Here is a 19,180-nt window from a genome sequence, read left to right on the forward strand (position 1 = left end):
TTTTCAGCAAACTTACATTTTTTGGGTTCTATTCCATTAACTGAAATAAAGTAACAAAAAAATATTAAATCCAGGATTGCCACACTGTTAATGGTCAAAGATGACTAATGGTCTTAAACTGAACCTCATCTTTCTATTATCCACATTATTATCAGTTCATAATTATATAAGCAGGGTAACAGAAAGGAAAATGACAACATGAGGCTTATCTCCTAGTTATGCCATTTTTATTTTAAGTAGTAAAAGTAGTCTGGCAGAAAACAGTTCAATCATTTCTTTTATTGACTTCCATTGCAAATTCATTTTTAAGATGACAGTAACATTTAGACCAACAATTACAGTAATTTATTAAAACCAGTAACCTTCTTTAAAAAAAAGCCTTTATATTTAACAGTAACGGTGTGGTAGTCTTTATGACCTTCATAAGCAATCCTTAGCCAATGACAATGACTTGACTAGTGACAAACTGTAATATTGGGAGAATGGTTAATCAGACAATACCATAATTAGCAAAACAATTGGCTGGTTTTTGGGGTTTTTTTGATTTTCAAAGATTTACAAAAATAATTTTGAGAAATGTAGTCTATAAAGTAGTTTTTTTCATTTCTTATTAGCAAGTCATATACTGTATATAAACATTGAACCATCCTCTAGATTTAGGCAATCGGTTATTAAAAATGAACATCATCCAACCACAACAATCAGCAAAACTCTTTCAGTGCATGTTCAAATAATGTACAAAAGACGCATTTATAGGATCACACACAGATTCATGAAGACATTTGTGAAGAAAGCAGAATGTGAAGGTTATTGCTACCTTTTCCCAGTGCAAAATACTAAATGCAGAGGTCCTTTAAGGGCCCTTCCATTTCTATTTTTATTCCCTTATTCCATAGTGTTGATTGCCACATTTTCAGTCATAAAAAACCCCTTAGTCTTCAGTGTATTAGAAAGATATATCTTGAATTCACTCAGGTACAGCTTGATAGTGTAATTACAACTAAATCAAATTTCATACAGTGAAAAGCTTCAGCACATCATGCTGAAACGGAAACAGCTGACTTTACATGCTGGGTCTTCAATAACACTATTAAGTTGAAAATCTCTACTTGCAGTTTATAATACCTACATCGCATCCGCAAGATTTTACATTTATTTAAAAACACTGCAAACCTGTGTAATGTGCAAAATGGCAACACAACCAGTAACCCAGTAAAAAACAACAACTACTAATTACTTGGGATGCAGCATTATGAACTTTTTTCAGATGGAAGACAGTAACTATTTTCAAAGCTTTTGCAGTAACAGCTTATGTTTTCTAAAACCTGATGCTATTACTTTACAACAGCACACATGAACAAAATAGAAAAGAAGCTGCTGTTCTTGAATACCACCTCTCTTTTAAAAAGCACTCAAAAGCCCGACTCATTTTAGTGAAAGCCAGTGATAATGAAGTCCCTTAAAAAGGATCATTTATGCACACTACTGTTCAAATGTTTGGGGTTAGTAAGAACTTTTAATTCAGCAAGGATGCAAAGTCACTGATTAAAAAAAAGTGTCTAAAACAGTATAAATGCACAACAAGATTTATATTTCCAGAAAAATGCTATTCTTTTGAACTTCGTATTTATCAAAAATGTTACAAAAAAGTGTCATGCTTTCTACAAAAGTATTAAACAGCATAATTGTTTTCACTCAAAATAATAAATCAGCATATTAAAATGATTTCTGAATGATCATGTGGCACTAAAGACTGGAGTAATGAAAATTCAGCTTTGCATAGCAGTAATAAACTACATAACAGAAAAGTTATTTTTAAATTAAAATAACATAATTGTTTTTTTTTTTTGCTATATATTGCTGCCTTGTTAAGTGTAAGAGACTTTAACAAAAACAACAACAACAACAACAACAACAAAAACTTACTGACCCCAAATGTTTCAACAGTAGTTTAGGTAGGTGTCTTCTATAGCAAAATATTTGACATTTATTGCTTTTGCTTAAATAATAAGGGTGGTTTTAGTTCATTACTGCATTTCTATACAGGGTAAATGTATTTGTTCAAGTTGCTGTCAATCTGAGATAATTCATTCAAAAACCCTTACTGTTTTTTTTTTGTGTAAGCACTGATAAGTACTCATATTTGAGTATCAATACATAAGCTAAAGATATTATATATAGTTATCATATACATAGTAACGAGTGTCAGTTATCACTGAAATTATATGTACTAATCTTGAAACATGTGAAGTGTTTATCTTCAATAAAGCATGGCGTGAGAATGTAGATGTTGAAATTTCTTCAAGGGTTACCTAACCGTCAGTTAGATGGTCAACGTGAGAGTCTCATTAGTTATAATAACTGAAGTCATCTCTGACAACAGTGCTTAAAAGAGATGAGTGGAAAGTGAGCTTATTTTTTGAGACCTGAAGGAGCGCATCTTGACATGACCTGTAATCCGTGTCTATTTAAATGGCATCTACTCCGTAAGACTGTGCGCAAGTTGGCAAAGCTCACAAACCAACCCCTCCTATGTCGTCTTCTCAAGCTGAATCTGGTTGTAGCAAGCCTAAGGGCACAGATAAACAGCCAGAATGAGATTAAAGTAAAACATGAAAGAAAATGAAAGGGGCCCAGTGATTGTTTGTAAAGAGATTATCCTCAAAATTCATCAAATCCTTAAAGACTTTAAAAGAGGTCATGTCATACATTTATTATTTATTATTCCAGTTCAGGACGCTTTCAAACTAAGGATTTAACAAGCCTAAAGTTAAATAATCAATGTGGAAAAAATGGATATTCTAAAACGTTATGATTTTAAAAGTAATATAGTTACTTGTCCTTGAAGCTGTATAGAAAAAGTAGCAATTTCTTTCTCACTTTGAGAGTTGTCAGCATGAATCCAAGCTGTCCCAGCTGTAGACTGGAGTCTGTAAGGTCTTCTATCAGATTCACTTCAGAGCCCAGGTTTCTGATCCTACACATTTACAAATGACAGACAAACTGCACATGCATAACTTCATTGCCAATAAATCTATATGCAGCAAAAGGTTTATTTGTGTACCGTGCACGGAGCACCACATAGAGGAAGATTGGAAAGAGGTCATCCATGCACCACAGAAAATCTTGCCCAAGCAGGGCCTGCATGTCCTGGGTGATCTCCTCGAAGGTCAGCTGTATCACCTGCAACTTGTCTGAGGGAGTGAATGCTGTGCTGTAGAAGCAAAAAGAGAAATGTGATCGCTAACAAAGTGTCCCTGTTGCTGTTTTCTGCCTTCTTAAACACATGACTGTCTTTACCTGATCTGTTGCAGGGATTCAACAGCAGTGGCGAAACAGGCATCTTTAGTACTAGGCAAGACCTGTCCATAAAAATAAATGCAGAAAAGTTAGATTTTACCAACAGTGTCAATACTGAATATTTTATTAGAAATGACAGAAAGCTTTACCTGCTTTTTCTCTCCCAATACAGAGATAGAAACTGGGCAGAACTTTCTGGAAAACAAAATGACATTCAATTCAACACTGTAAAAACCACTGTCCTTCCCGGCCTGGGGCTTTGATTGGTTAATACTGCATATACATGGGCCACAGAAAGTTTTTGCACACTTATGCAATGAAAGGTTTAAATGCTAAAATATAGCAGAAAAAGCTCATGTAATTTCATTAGGTATGAAATATTAAACACAGCAAAAATATAATATTGCCTTTTGTATGCATAATGCCTTATAAAACCATAGTTTATATTACCTCATGAACAATCATAACACAAGTTACAATACATTTTAATACTGGTTAGAATTTTTAAGTGCGAATGACAATTTATATCACACGATTAACACATTACATACAATAAACAAGTGAAAAATTATATTTTCCATAGTTATACTGTATCATAAGTCTCATACCTTAACATTTCTCTAGTTTAATGTCTTTTAACAACCTCATAATATCTTGTGGCTGTTTAAGAATAGACCAAGCCTTGATTACTTTAATAAAATCAGAAAACTTAATGACTAATGATTAATGACCACATTCAAAAATATTTTAGATTACAAGAAAACATTACAATACATTACAAATATGGGACCTTTACTCCAATACGATGTATATAACATGGTGTTTATTATGTGCTATCATAGTCTTCATAGTTATAACCACAAATCTTCTAATTAATTACCAAGAACATGGCATTTGGTGTCCAAACATCACATATCAAATGCATCCGTTGTTTCATCGACCAAACGATATGTTGAAAAAAGTTTTTGTGCTATATGTTCACAATCAATGTCAGTTTGATGTTTTCCAACTACTGCAAGTGTCCAAATATTTTTAGGGTCAGTATCACATGTATCATAAACACCGTAAAAGTATAATATTTCATACAGTCACTTACTGATGTACTCCAAGGAAGGCTAGAAGAGCAAGATCGGGCTGCTTGTTGAGTCTTAACACACAGTTCCAGTACACCTCCTCCTCTCTCTCTTTCTCTAGTGTGTAGAGAGTGAAGAGAGGAGGGTAAAGCCTCGGCAGCAACACCGGCAGGAGAAGACTTGAGCTGCTCACTAACCAACTACAGCACACACAACACAAGACTGTCACACTTTCAGAAAGTTACTATATCTATCCATTTTATCCAAGGATCCATTAAACTGATCAAAAGCTACAGTAAAGACATGTGCAATGATTTTATTTCAAATAAATGCTGTTCCTTTAAACATTATAATCATCAAAAATATTAAAGAGCTAAACTGCAGAATTTCAGAATAAATTAAAATAGAAAATGACTAGCTCAGTTTTTTGTCAGATTATCTATACACATACAAACATAAGACAGGTAGATAAATTGAAGCAAAATGGAACTAGATGTAATGTAACTTTAAATGCTAAAATCAGAAATAAGAAAACAGTAGTTGAGTCAGTGATGCTGTCTTACCCCTGCTGTGGTGTTTCTGAATGTGTACTGCTGTTAAGAGACTCTGTGCCCTCATCTGAGGAGCTGGAAGAATCCAAAATAAAACCTCCATCCTCAGGGAGACCAGGAAACAGAAACCTGCGGCAACAAAACTCAAATATTTGAAAAACAACAACATACTTAATAGTCTTTATAAGGTTATAAGGAATATCAGGTACGCAGTGGTCTCTGACACAGAGATACTTTTAGCCGAGTTCATTAAGCAGCTAATAAAACTAAAAGAAGAACAGAACCTTCAGAACTGATAACTTGTACCGAACCATGAGAAGTTACCTGACTATTTGAAATATGCGTGTTAGATACGACTGGATCTCCTCCACTGCCTGCTGTAAGAGGCGTCTATTTGAGCCCACACCAACATAGGTCATCCTGTACACAGTCACAAGGGTCTCCAGCAGCCAGCCCAGAGGGTGATGAGGGGTATCACAGGCCTGAAGGGAGTAAGGAACAACCCCAAACTTCACAAGAGTAGTATAACTGTATTATGTAAGAAATGATTAAACCAAATGGCATTTATTTAAATTAAAATTACACCTCATTATACACCTCCTACAATATCAAAAACTAAAATTTGTGATCTATATATGTATATGAAGTCAGTTCTCTTCACTAAAAATCCCCTTCACACCCATTGGTGTCATTGCAAACATGCCTTAAAGTAAATTGGATCTGAAAAAGCTCTAGCATCATATATTCACAAATGCCACTTGGATTTATTTCTAATTCAGCGAAACTCTTAATTGTGGCCATAAGTGTCCAAATGCTTTTCTGTACAGCTATGCAGACTTTTGAACATCTCACCTTCAAGAGGTACCGACGGATGTTGTTGTAGGAGTCAGCGGTAACAGGGCCCACATGTTGAGGAATCACTTCAAGACTCTCCAGCATCTTAGTTTGAGATCGGCTCAGCTCCTCTGGACTAAAGACAAACATACGTCACTTACCATTTCTTCATGCTCTGTTCCCACAGACAAAAAAGTTTTGTCTTTCATGTAACAAAGTTCCAGTTTGATGAACTATTAAAGTGTTTGTTGTTTACTTTAAAAAGAAGCCATGTAATGTAACATTAAACCCTTAACTATATGTTGCATTTTCTACTGTCTGTTACAAGCCTAGAGTGATCACGCCATTACTTGATTCATTGTGTCTTGTTTGTTTGTGTGTGTGTGTGTGTGTGTGTGTGTGTGTGTACACACCGATATCTCTGTTGTCTGCGTCTGGCAGTGAGGGCGATTGCGATATTCTCCCAGGCTTTGTCGTGCACTCCCTCACCAGGAGCTTCACAGCCTAATCGACTCCAGCACTCATCAAACACTGCCTTCCACTTTTCTTCTGCAGGCACCGCGTGTTGACCAGCCACGCTACACGCATACAAAACACTGATTAAAAAATACACATAAAAATACAGCAGGCCAAAGCACTATTCACTACACACTTACGGTATCATTCTTTCTATCCTCAAAGCTTCAAAGGGTTTTGTAAAAGTTCCAGCCACTCTCAGACCGGCTCCCCAGTGACCGTCAAAGACCCCATCCAAAGAGTCACCATTAGGCATGAACAGAACGCCCTTCACATTCATTAAACCACAGCAGATTCAGATACACAGAAGCATGCACGTGCACATTATTTCAAAATGGTCACATTATTTCAAAGACACCTTTCCGCACAGAGTCCAGTCCTCTGAAAAATCGCCCTCAAACACCGTGTCATCATCACAGAGAAGAATCCCATTGCCCTACACCAGACAAAAGACATAGTGAGTTGCGTATTTTGTGCGCAAACTGCTAAAGAAGTGTATATTTTTATTACAGCCACTTCAATGCAGGCATATGATAACATCTCAACTGACCGTCATCTTGTTATTACAGAAGTTTCCTTCATAATACAATCCAAACTGAGTTATAACGACTCCGACTCCATGTCGCTGGTCATCAAGCCACATTCCCATGTATTTCTCTCCTCTGGGGATATAACAACAAATGAATTAACTGTTCACGAGGATGTTTGAAATCTCAAATTCGGCAACTACAGTGAACATGCCTGCTGAAGTCATCGCACACTCCATAGCCCGTTCTCTTCCCTTGAACCCACTGGCCCACAAACACACTACTGGAAGAAGGAGAGGCTAACTTTCCACTCCGTAACATGCCATGACCATGACACACATTGTCTCTGAATGAGCCCTCGTATACTTCCCCTGAAGCATACCTGCAAAGACACAACACTCAGACCATAGGCAAGGTGCAAGATGGCATCTCTAGCAATTTAAGATATTCAGGGTCCCCCATTAACTAATAAAGGTTCAAAGAGCTTTTTAATATACACATTTACATAATTATTACCAAAATGTGCCAAAGCCATGTATTTTCCCTTCCTTCCAGTGACCTTGGTAACGCTCAAATTTGTTTAAGGTTGTGTTGGGGGTCATAAAATCTCCAAATCTACAAAGAAAAGGGAAAAGGTATGAACTCATACATAGTACATTTAAGATTTGTAATGTTTTTAAACTAAGCCTCTTTCACCAAGGCTGCATTTTTGAAATATCACAATGAAATAAAAAAAACAAAAAAAGTGAAATTATTACAATTTAAAATCAATGTTTTGCTATTATAATAATAAAAAAGAATAAGTAATTCATTCCTGTAAGAAAGCTGAATTTTCAGCTGTTATTACTCTAGTCTTTAGATCCACATAACCCGTCTAATGTTTTTATTTGGTGCTCAGGAGACATTTGTTTTTATTATTATCAGTGTTAAACAAAGTTATGCTGCTTAATATTTTTTGTGAAAACTGTCATGTGTTTTTATTTTATCAGGATAACTGATGATTAGAAAGATCAAAAGAACAGCATTTATTCATAACATAAGATTACACTATAGATGCCTTTATTTATCATTTATCTTTGCAAAATAAATAAATAAATAATCTGCAAAATCTTAAACCGTGTAGACTGACCCATCCTCCAACCCGTTCTTAAATGTTCCACAGTAAACTGTCCCATCTGGCCACTTCAGAGTCCCTCTATTAATGAAAAAGACGACAGAAGACACAGGTACATGTGAACCACAGTTAACATGTTCAACAGGCTCCACTATGAATTATAAAATACGAAAAAAAAACAAAAAATAACAACAACGCAGATGTCCCTCAAAAAATATAAATGCCTGCTTAAATGACTGAGATCAATTTTGTAAAGAATGTTCTTTATTGTATACAGTGTGAATGCAAGCAGTCATTATGGGCATGCACTCACTTGCCGTGAGGTCTGCCTGACAACCAGCGGCCCTCGTAAGTGGCATCTTTGAGTCGGCCCTCTTTGCTGAAGGTGAAGGTAGACGTGCGTGACACTGGAGGTTCACCTTTCTGGCTGCTTCTAGACACACGTGTGCTTCCATTCAGGCCTAGAGCAAGTACGTCCTCAATGGCCTGATTAATGGCTCTCAGCCACTTCCCCTAGCAAAAAAACAGTGGGCCGCAGAATTAACGCCGAACAGGAATTATCAACCAACCTCTTACCGAATCAAGAGCATTACCTTTTCTAAAGGGGATGTTGCCAGAACAACAAAGCTATCTTCAGGTGTGGTCAGCTTAAGTCCATGTCTAGTAATGACAGTCATTGGGGCAGAAATGGGTCCACACAGCAAATGCAAGACCATTCAAGACCGTTTAATGTTTAATGAAATGTAATTTGCTAAACTAAACTACATTAAAATGTACTAAATCTGAAAAAGAATGATAAAAGATGTTAAGATGGATAACTTACTGGCCCACACTTTCGTCTGAGATGGGCTCCACCCAGAGTGTAGCAAGAGGATAAATGTAATGAGATGAGAACTGTAGAAACAGAGAGAATTTAATCAGTTACATATAAGCAAACCGCTAACTCACCTACAGTACATTAAGATGGGAATAAAACCAAAGCCTCGAAAGCTCTGCTGCTGCAGATTCATGAAAAGAGCATTTAAACAGGAAATACATTTAATGTGTGAATAAAACAAGTTAGCCATTTTAAACATTGTTAGTTGCTCAAGGAGCTTCACCCACTTCTTTATACAAACACACACCCATGTAACTACATCAGAAATATGACATGCTCTCTTGCACAAGGAATACCACGCCCAACACCCAAACATATCACTCAAGCCAGAAATCAACTGTTTAAAAGATCCATTTCATTTTATAGAAATAAAGAGCATGCAACGAAACAATATGATGTACTATGGCATAATGTGATAGTATATTCCTAAAGTAAAGGTGTGTGTCTGATTAAAAACTGTCATTAAAGAGTGTGCAGACAAGGGAGGAATTGAAACATTCAAATGCTATCGCCATTTTCAAACCATTTGCAAGTTAGAACAAGAAACAACACAAACCACCCAAGCATGCAAAGATCACGTCACAAAAAAATCATACACAGTTCAGCTTAACACACTCACAAAATATTAAGCAACATGCCAGCATACTTGACAAACAAAAACACTTGTAAACAACAACTGATATATTTTTTTAAAGAGCTTTAGTGTCTAAAAGCAGTTTAAACTAGGTTCAAAAAGATGTCTTATAAGTTGCCCTAACTATTATTCTTAATACAATTTCTGCCATTTTACTGATGTAATAATTGTATTATTTATACACTATTACAGCAAATATTCATATTCTGAACTAGTTTCATTTTAATAATTTTGTTATGTGATTTTGTCATTTCAGTTGTTTTATTAAATACATATTTCCATTTGGCTTTTTTTCCTATTATTTATTTATTTATTTTTATTTTTTTGGCAAATGCAACATTTAACATTTTTCATCTAACATTTTGCTTAAACATTATTTAACAGTAGAGTAGATTTAGTTATCTAATAATAATAGTTATTATTAGCAATAGCTAAGAGAATGTGTTGCAAATGGCACCATCAAGACTTGAACTTGCGTTGGAACATGCACAACACCTGCCAGGCCCTGTCTTCAACACACTGATTGGTTTTAAACAAGTAACATCGGGCACAAAATAGTAGTACATAAAGATGCCATGTTAAAAGTTCAATATTCCCACTGTCATCTCTGTTGCCCACTCTTTCCATTAATTTAATTGCATGCATCTTTTCTCAGCAGAATAATGATCTTCAATTAGAAGCAAAAAAAAAAAGGAAAAAGATGCCAGCCGTTGATTCAGAAGGAAAATACGAAGAGGCCTTAGCATGGAAAACTTTCATCTGCCTTTTTTTTTCAAACAGGCTAAAAGCAAGCCCTAAAGTATAAACTGCTTCTGTGAAGGCACAAATTTAAACATACGATACTCACAAGCTTCTTTGATGGAATAGTGCCCTGAATGAATGAAAACAATAAAAGACATGAATGAAATGAAAAAGGAGCGCAATGAACATTAGAGTGTGGTAAATGTTGTGCTGAAATGAATGAACCTGTGCGTGAACCAGCACATCGCTGAAGAGGATGAACCAGCTGGCAGAGAATCTTCCAGCGTTCTGTAACGTCAGAGTTTTATTACTGCTCTCACAAACCAGGCGACGAGACGGCTTACGCAGGGATTCCTGAGAAAGAGAGGGTCACGTAAAGAGAACGCATGCAGATATATCACACGAACGCACCCGGCCACACACAGACGTTTCCACATTAACTCAACTGAAATAAATCTGAAACTTATGCGGTCATGTCTGACACTATTTAGTCTCGCAGCACGCTGAGCAATTCAACTTCATTTAAGGAAACAGTAACTAGGTCAAATCAACCACATTATACAGTGGAGGTGATATACTGTAGTGTACAGTGTACTGCTGCCAGAAAGGGAACACCAGCCAAATGCTGGTACATTTTCACGGTGCCAGATTATATAGCATTATGCATGAACTACAACTACAGCAGGCCAACATTTCATATAATTAGTTGTTAATTAAAAACAATTCTTAGACTGACGTAGAATCTGCTCAGTAAAAGTAATCTAATTTGCTACTTGCTTGGATCTTAGTAGGTTGTTACTATTCAAATGCATACTGCAAGTACTCTTCATGCACACGAGGCAGTAAACAATTTTGTGGTATGTGCGAACGCTCAAATCATCACGTTCAAATCAGGACGTTTTGACAGCATATGCTTTTTGTGTTCGCTCAACTTTGTTCACAAAAGATTTCTTTTTTTTTTGAATTTGAATGGAAAAACTGAAAATGGCTGCTGGGCAAACAAGCTAGTTTTCCACACAGAACAGAACAACAATATTTCAGACAGCGCACCTACCTATTGTGAATAAAGCTAGAAGACATAAGCAAATTGTCGTTATTGTAAAACAAAAATACAATTCAGTTCAGAGGATATACTGTATGAACGTTTGGGGTCTGTAATTTTTTATAAAGGAAATAATACTTTTAATCAGGAATGTTGAATTAATCAAACGATTCGTTTCAAATAAATTTCTATTTAACAAAACAGTTTCCAACTGTCAATCGTAATTGCTGATGCAAGTTTTGCAAATAAAACTAAATAGAATAAATAAATAAATATAATGTAATATTTCTGTTTTAAAACGCAATGATATTTTTGATTAAATACATTTTTTTTAAATAAAGACAATTCTTTTCAACCCCAAACTTTTGAAAGGTATTGCACATAGTCTTTTCTATACAAGCATGCTTCTATACAACAAAAACAACAGCTATGACCTGGAGGACAGCTACTGCACATCATCAGAAGCCAGGACTGCAACTATCTGCCTTAGAATTAAACAACATTCAGTCACATTCTGCAGCGTACCGAATTCTTCCCTTTGAAGTTCTTCCAGAAATTGAAAGTGGCCTCGGCATCTCTTCTCTGCTTGCTGACAAGGCGAGCTAAAGCTTCGTATTTAGAGCAGCCATTTTGAATCCAATCATATTCCTCTGTGTTCTAAAAAATAAAAGATTAGGGCATGTATTTTCTATGCCACGTCAAATCCTTTAAAGAGCATAATGAAAATCATTTTCTTACCACTTCGAAGCAGTGGGCTAGTTTCAGAAGTAATCTGTTGTACCCATGCAGGTGCTGCAAGGGCATATAAAACAAGCTGACTAACAGATCGTAGGGCGATGCATTCTTCTCCTTGGGCTCTAGCAGAGTCTGTATCGACTCCAGTTTCCTCCCAAAGCATTCTCTGAAGAAAAAGATCATGCATGACCAAATATATTATTTGCATGTATTATAATCATGCCCATAGGTGATATATTAATAAGCATGATGACTCACTGTGAGGGCTTCAGCAATGACTGGAATCCTCCCATAACAAGAAAGTTTCCTACTGGATCGCTGTATCTGGGGACAAACATCACCACCGATGTTATTATAGAGATGTTAAAAGATGTTAACGTCTGAGTTTCAATACTCACTCTTTATACGTGTCCATAAAAATGTCTGTGTTCTTGATCAACACCAGTGTTTTGATCACTTTGCCTCGCTGCAGGAAGTTGGTGAGGGATACGGAGTGCTGTCCTGTGAGATGGCAAAGCTTGCTGAAACTACCAGCCATCTCTTGAAACAGCAACATGGAGGACTGACCCAGCGACAAGGCCAAACTCGCTACATTACAACAGAGTGGGTATAAACAATATCAAAAACCAAAAAAAACAGTAACAATTCACAAATTCGAAAACCACATGTGCAATGAGTAAAACAATCTCTGACATACCCCGGCCTAGAAGGGGTCTCAGGATTTCGCTCTTCATCTTACTGAGGGTGCAGTAGAATTTCCTCTCCGCCGAAGCCAGTTCATGGATTGTAGATATGAAACCCATTGCATTTTGATCGGCCAAAGCCAAACAATTTAGTCCTCCCCCAAACACTTTACTCACATAGCCAATCTAAACAAAGGACACAGCCAAATTAGAGTAAATTGACTTTACATAAAACATCAAAGTTAATGTGATTACCTTTCAGTATATTATACTTTAACCTATCACTAGTACTTTCTGACATATATATGTATATTTATATATAACATATGTATGTGTGTGTATGTTTATTATGTATATGTGTTTGTATACATTAAAGAACGATGTTATGTTTATATATTAAATATATATATATATATAATAAACATTTTATGAATATAAATGTATGCATGTAAATATTTTCAAAATATACACTATATGTGTGCATTTATATATAGATAAGAAACATAAATAGTAAACATACATATATTATGTAAACAAAAACTTTTATTTTGGATGTGATAAATCTTAATTATAGATCATTTATTACATTTAATTGTGTAACACTAAGAAATGTGGATATTATTTTGCTATTAGCCCAAACACAGTAAAACTAATAATAATACATCAACAGAATAAGCTGTCACAGTGGTCTGTACTAACATTCATGCAGAAGGGCAGAAGGGTAGGCGTCTGGGTGTAGGTCCCAGAGAGATGGGGAGCGCTGTCAGCGTTCTCCAGCACCTGCTCTCCGCTGTAGTACAGTATGGGCTGATAACAGTCTCCATCAGCCAGCAGCAAAGTGTGTGTTTGCCCTGCAGCCAGGTCCCACACACGGATACCCTCAGAGATCTAACGTCACACAAAAAAACATTATGGCTTACGAAAAAAAAAAGTCTGCAGAAAAGGTGATTGCATATCATCAAAAAATTACCGTGATGAGATTGGGAACCGTGCTAGGAGCGTTTATACGACCCAGCTGTCCAAATTTATCACTTCCCCAGGAATAAACCTGTGAGAGAGAATAAATACACAGGAAGAGGTGACAAAAGAGAACAGACAAAAATCAGTTATACTACAAACGATTAAACTAAAAATAAAAAAAAAATGTCAAAATGTCAAAAATAAGAAATTATAGAATTTGTAGAAAATGTTTAAGAAAAAGCTTAAATGGAAATTGGACATGCTGCTTTGGCATGTACCAGAAATAAGATTAAGTTGATGTGTTAACAAAAACAGAAAGGTATTGAAGCTATAGCAAAATACAAAAAATGACAACAAAAATTACTAACAACAAAATTGCAAAAAAAAAAAAAAAAAAAAACATTCAAAACAGACTTAACATAAGTTACAAGGTGTTCAATCATATGCAACTTCATTGTAATTAACAGCTGCACTACTGATAAGATTACTTGCTGTTATCTTAATGGCAATCGCGACAAGTAGCTAGCTACTTAAAGGTTTTTATAAAGCAAACAATCCCATTCAAATACAATAACACAGTTTCCTGATAAGAAAATCATTCATTTAAATGACAGCAATGAGACTCAGGCTGCTGTTACATGACTTGCGAGGCATTATGGGAAAATTACAATAGTTATTTCCTTATACATATAAAGTCTTGTACTGTGCTTGACGTGGCATAAAATGCTTTATAGACGGCAAAAGCGCCTAAGAGAGAAATATTCTGAAGTCCTGACACTCTACCTGGCATTGAGCTGTCAGTGCCAATGAATGATTTGCTCCAGCAGTGATCTTGACAACTTCCTTTTTACTTAAGCTCTTGATGCAGAGAGGCTGTAACCTGTAGGAGGAAAACCAAAATATTTTTCCAGCCATGTACTGTGGTCAAGGATGTGAACAGTTAAACATAAACGAGACACTTCTGTGTTTATGAGGGCTCTGTTGTACCTTGGCAAATAGTCTCCATGACCTAGCTGACCTTCCTGGCCCCTCCCCCAACTCCACACCTCCGTGAAGAGTGAAGGAAGGAGATTTCTGGATTCTGAGGTAGAAGTGCTAGACGTGGCACCTACTACAGCTTTTAAACGGTTGGATCGATGACTGCCAGAAGGTGACACTGAAACTGAAACAACATATTAAAAATTATCCTCATGCAAATAGTTTTTAAGGACAAAGTTCACCCCAATGTAATAATTCTGTAATCCTCTACTATCCACCAAACCTAGAGCCTAAATAGTTCTGGTGACATTTACAGATGCAGCTTTATGCAAAAGTAAAGCTTTCAGTAACAGATGCCATTGTAGAAATACCCTGTGTGCAGTCAACCGTGATTCATTTCTTCTGCAAATGAAAGTGTTTTGCATAAAAGGGGGTTACCAAGATCTAAATAGTAGCAAGTTAAAGTACCAAGATAAAGTATATAGTATTTGGCAGGTCATATGTGACCCTAGACCACAAAACCATTCATAAGTAGCAAGGGTATTAGCCAAAAATTATTAAGATATTATCTAAATGTCATGTTCCATGAAGATATTTTGTAAATTTCCTACTGTAAATATATCAATACTTATTTTGTGATTAGTTTATTTTGCACCCTCAGATTTTAATCTCAGACATATATTGTCCTATCTTTACAAACCATGCATCACTGAAAAGCTTATTTATTCAGCTTTACATTTTTTGAAACTAAAAAAAAAAAAGAAAAGCCTTATGACCATTTACTGGTTTTGTGGTACAGGGTCACATGTGTTCAACAATATGGATTGCAAGCTGAAGCTAGTTGATTAAAAAAAATTACAGTATGGCTCCTGAAAAAAGTACATTAATTTATTTAGTAAATTTAAACACTTATTTTTTTTTTTTGTTAATGTTTGCTAATTCTTCTTCTTTCCCAGCACAATAAAATAATTTGGCTACCACCCAACTAAAAACAAAAGTCAACTTTCGTTGAAAATGTTGGCTGGGTGACTAATTGCATAGCCTCTATACAATTTTATAGCCCGAGCCTCTGATTTAACATTTTAGAAACATACTTTGAATAGACTTTGAGGTTCACAATACCTGGAGAGAAGCCAGGTAAAGACCCTCTGCGATAACGTGCTTCAGCATCCTCTAACGTGATGTCCGTCAGACTGGTGCTCTTCTTGCCTTGAAGAGGATCTGCCAGATAGAAGTCCATCCCAGCTGCCTCTCCTCCCTCCTCACAGGACTCAAACAAACATCCATTGCTAATCACGAGGTCACTGATGCAAACGCCTCCATCCACACTTGAGTGCTGTGAAGAATCATCAGAGGTGGAATCCAGTGTTGGTATTAAATGGAGAGAGTGTTTCCGGTCTGTGACAGTATCTGACGTACAGCGCTGTCGGTATCTAATATCAGTCCTACTCAGTGCTGGTGAAGAGGGAAGAGGTGTAAGCTCATCACTTTGGTCTGATTGGAAAGGACATGTTAGTGAGGACTGACGGCTCGGAGGATGGGAACCTCCCAAAGACGAGGCCTCGGCCTGCTCAGCGAGGGTCTGGTCCGAAATTCTTTTGAGGTAGTCGGTCAGAGCTTGCTCATCAGGGTAAGGACTGCTTTTGGTTCGTCGCAGACGTGCATGTCCGGTTGCAGATACAGCGGGGACTGGTTGAGCCTCTTGACTTGTATTTTGCTGAGATCCAACTGAAGAACCCAGGCCTTCGCAAATCAAGGTCAACGGAGATGCTTCAAACTGGGGTGAGGAGTTTTTGTTTTGTGGTGTCTGAGCTGGAGAACTCTGTCCTGACCTTCGACCTTCTTTAGAATCAGTCAGTTCCACTCCAAGTGGGCAGTAATGATCATCAGAGATAACAACATGGTCATCCTTGTCAGTCATGGTGTACAGGCTCTGCTTACACTGCCCACATCTATCCCGAGCTTGCTGGCTGTCCTCAGGGGGAGAAAGAATCTGAACCAGAGCCAGGCTGTGGAACCCACCACAAGCGATCTGGACCACGTATCTTCCCACGAGATGCTCCACCTTCTGGGGTTTCCATACGGGGAATACACTGGTGACAAGTCCCAGCTGGCAGCCACTACCCCAGGCCCACACCTCATGCTTTCTTGACAGGGCCAGGGTGTGCTGCGCCCCGCAGGCCACATTCAAGACTCGGACCAGTTGCGGAGGACGGGTTTCGCCATCTACCACATTAACAGGAAAGGGACTGGGTACCTGGTCTGTCCCAGAGACGCCACACTGGCCATGAGAGTTCTCCCCCCACATGTGGATGAGGCCATCTTCAGTCACAGCAGAACAGTGATAGCTGCCCGCTGACACCGAGATCACACGCTGACCGCTCAGGGCGCTCTCTACAACAGGGCCGGCAGGCTGAGATTCGACTCGCTTCCACGGCTGCTCGCCAAAACTATACACAAGCCCATCTGAGAGAGAAACATGTTTCGCAATTATACAGTACTGTCCAAGGGATTAGTCTTTTTAAATGTTTTTGAATTTATCTAGATATTTTTTTTTTATATAGCATTAGAAATCTAACTGTACTTTGTTTTGTTTTAATTACTGCTTTAATGAAATGAAAACATACTCCATCAAAACTCTAGACTTTTTTCCCCCCAAATCTTAAATGAGCATTCATTACAGCCAAGCTGAATAACTGGCTGCACACAAAAATATTGGCTTGCCAAAAATATTAATCACTGCCATCATGTATAATCCGTATAATATATATATATATATATATATATATATATATATATATATATATATATATATATATATAATTTGTAAGAAAACAAGGTGGAAGAAAGATGAGACAGAGAGGCAGACGATTTTCTGCAGATTAAAAAAAAATGATTTAAGGAAAGAGATCGAGGGTAAAGAGATACAGCCACGGAAATGCAAAATGTCACTGATTTGTTACATAACAAAAAAACAAGTAATGTAAGACTAAATAGATAAATTTTATCATAAAGGGTATGTATTTTACACCTTGCAGAATTTGTACGCTAAAAAGATGAAAATATAATCCTGTTTAATGAAAAAGCTAAACAAGATGGCATCAAATAAGAAATATTACCCAGATCATGAACTTAAAAAAGATTTTTCTTTCGTCTTCAATGAATGTCTGACACTTTTGCGACTGTTTTGTTATGAGTGCCTCAATTGTTTTTTTATCCCAGATTTTCCAGATTCTGCAAAGGTGCATGTAAACTCTTGACTGCAACAGTACGCAATATGCAACATGCAACAGCATGCTGAATTATGAGGTCATTTCATCTTTATTCACAGCTTCTGACCTTCTGTCAGCAGAAGCCCATGTAAAGTCCCCAGTGCAGCATGAAGCACTGGCCTGGACAGCAGCAGTCTCTCTGGGGTCACCCTGCTGAAGTAGCCCTGCCATCTGTAGAGCGCACCTTTCTCTCTAGAGCCCTCCTCTTCTCCAGAGCTGGAACAAACACATTCAATGTGCATGATCAGCTGATGCAAAGAGCTGGGTAATTATACACTCAAAATGATTTCTGCGTTCAAATGGACATGAAAATAACAGCATGCCTGTCTGTAACGAGACGACAGGGAACGACAGAAAGTCATTAAATGGTAACACATTATAACAGAAATAAGCACACACCTGCTCTTTTCCTCCATCAGCATGGTTTAATCCATTTCACACGACGTGACAGCCACCCCAGCATCTAAATGACATAAAATGGTGATTTAAAACGGACTTCACAAGCGAAAGCAACTGACACACGCCCTTTCTCACACTTACAAGCACTTCTGACTAATTAAAACCGCCCAAAGAAAATAGAAAGTCGCTACTTTCGATTGAGTTCAACAGGCGTATATACAAAACTATGCACGCAGTTTTCAGTAAAACACAGCATCCCGTAGCTTACGGAAGAACAGCTGTCCGTTTTTGATATCTGCAATGCGTGAGAGCTCGCGCTTCTACTTGACAGTAGAGTCACTCTGAAGTTTGTTGTGGGATCGACGGAAAGCGCAGAGGGTCATAGCACTCTCGTTGTACAGTTTTAAGTAAACGCGGATGTTGTCCGAAAATCATTCAAATCTAAGCTTCGTTATTTAGATTTTTTTTTTTTTTTTTTTTTTTACCGTATGCCAGTATAACCAGGAAACTGAAAATAGTTCATTAAATACAAATAAAGGTCAAATACAGCTGTTACTGGGAATTTTTGTGGTATTTAGGCAATCAAAAGTATTATTTATACGATTGTTAAAAAAAATGTAATTTAGCTTGTATGTTCTACGAAAACATTATGGAAAATCGTAAACAATCATGTATTCGTGAATGTCGTTCACTCACTTTACGACAAATAATTTGCGGTTTTTTTAGATATTTTAATATTCTAAAACCATCATTGAGACCCATGCTCAGAAATGAGCCTGCGACTAAAATATAGTCATCTGTCAAACATACACATACTAAAGCATGATATACTCAAATGAGAAAAGTGTCAAACAACTTTGTTTCCTCAGGAAAATGCAATGTATTTCTCTGACCAGCAGGGGGCACAACACCACTAGTACTTTAATATTAGCTGGAATCTCTTT

The 19,180-nt window shown here is 37.0% G+C and overlaps 1 protein-coding gene across 3 annotated transcripts; it reads right to left on the reverse strand.

The window, feature by feature from the left end:
- Positions 1 to 212: 212 nt before the first annotated feature.
- als2a (alsin Rho guanine nucleotide exchange factor ALS2 a) lies at positions 213 to 18,592 on the reverse strand. 3 transcript variants are annotated; one of them, XM_043249161.1, is made up of 34 exons: positions 18,505 to 18,592; positions 18,237 to 18,300; positions 17,905 to 18,053; positions 15,688 to 17,031; positions 14,575 to 14,749; positions 14,371 to 14,467; positions 13,598 to 13,675; positions 13,327 to 13,515; positions 12,642 to 12,813; positions 12,343 to 12,532; positions 12,203 to 12,268; positions 11,948 to 12,110; positions 11,735 to 11,866; positions 10,393 to 10,521; positions 10,274 to 10,297; positions 8,739 to 8,809; positions 8,509 to 8,575; positions 8,229 to 8,428; positions 7,931 to 7,996; positions 7,318 to 7,416; positions 7,016 to 7,183; positions 6,825 to 6,936; positions 6,633 to 6,710; positions 6,415 to 6,542; positions 6,172 to 6,336; positions 5,777 to 5,894; positions 5,249 to 5,406; positions 4,937 to 5,053; positions 4,397 to 4,573; positions 3,450 to 3,495; positions 3,301 to 3,362; positions 3,065 to 3,214; positions 2,881 to 2,977; positions 213 to 2,569 (listed from the first exon to the last, which is right to left on the reverse strand). In XM_043249161.1, exons 2-34 carry the CDS (start codon positions 18,257 to 18,259, stop codon positions 2,531 to 2,533), a joined length of 5,049 nt encoding a protein of 1,682 aa, XP_043105096.1. In that variant the 5' UTR covers positions 18,260 to 18,300; positions 18,505 to 18,592; the 3' UTR covers positions 213 to 2,530. The 3 variants fall into 3 exon arrangements, 2 of the variants coding, with proteins under 2 accessions (XP_043105096.1, XP_043105097.1); XM_043249162.1 differs by having other exon boundaries at positions 18,378 to 18,509; XR_006251804.1 differs by lacking the exon at positions 213 to 2,569 and having other exon boundaries at positions 3,450 to 3,491.
- Between the last annotated feature and the right edge of the window lie 588 nt (positions 18,593 to 19,180).

This window comes from Puntigrus tetrazona, chromosome 9, assembly GCF_018831695.1.
Source record: "Puntigrus tetrazona isolate hp1 chromosome 9, ASM1883169v1, whole genome shotgun sequence".
Taxonomy (NCBI): domain Eukaryota; kingdom Metazoa; phylum Chordata; class Actinopteri; order Cypriniformes; family Cyprinidae; genus Puntigrus; species Puntigrus tetrazona.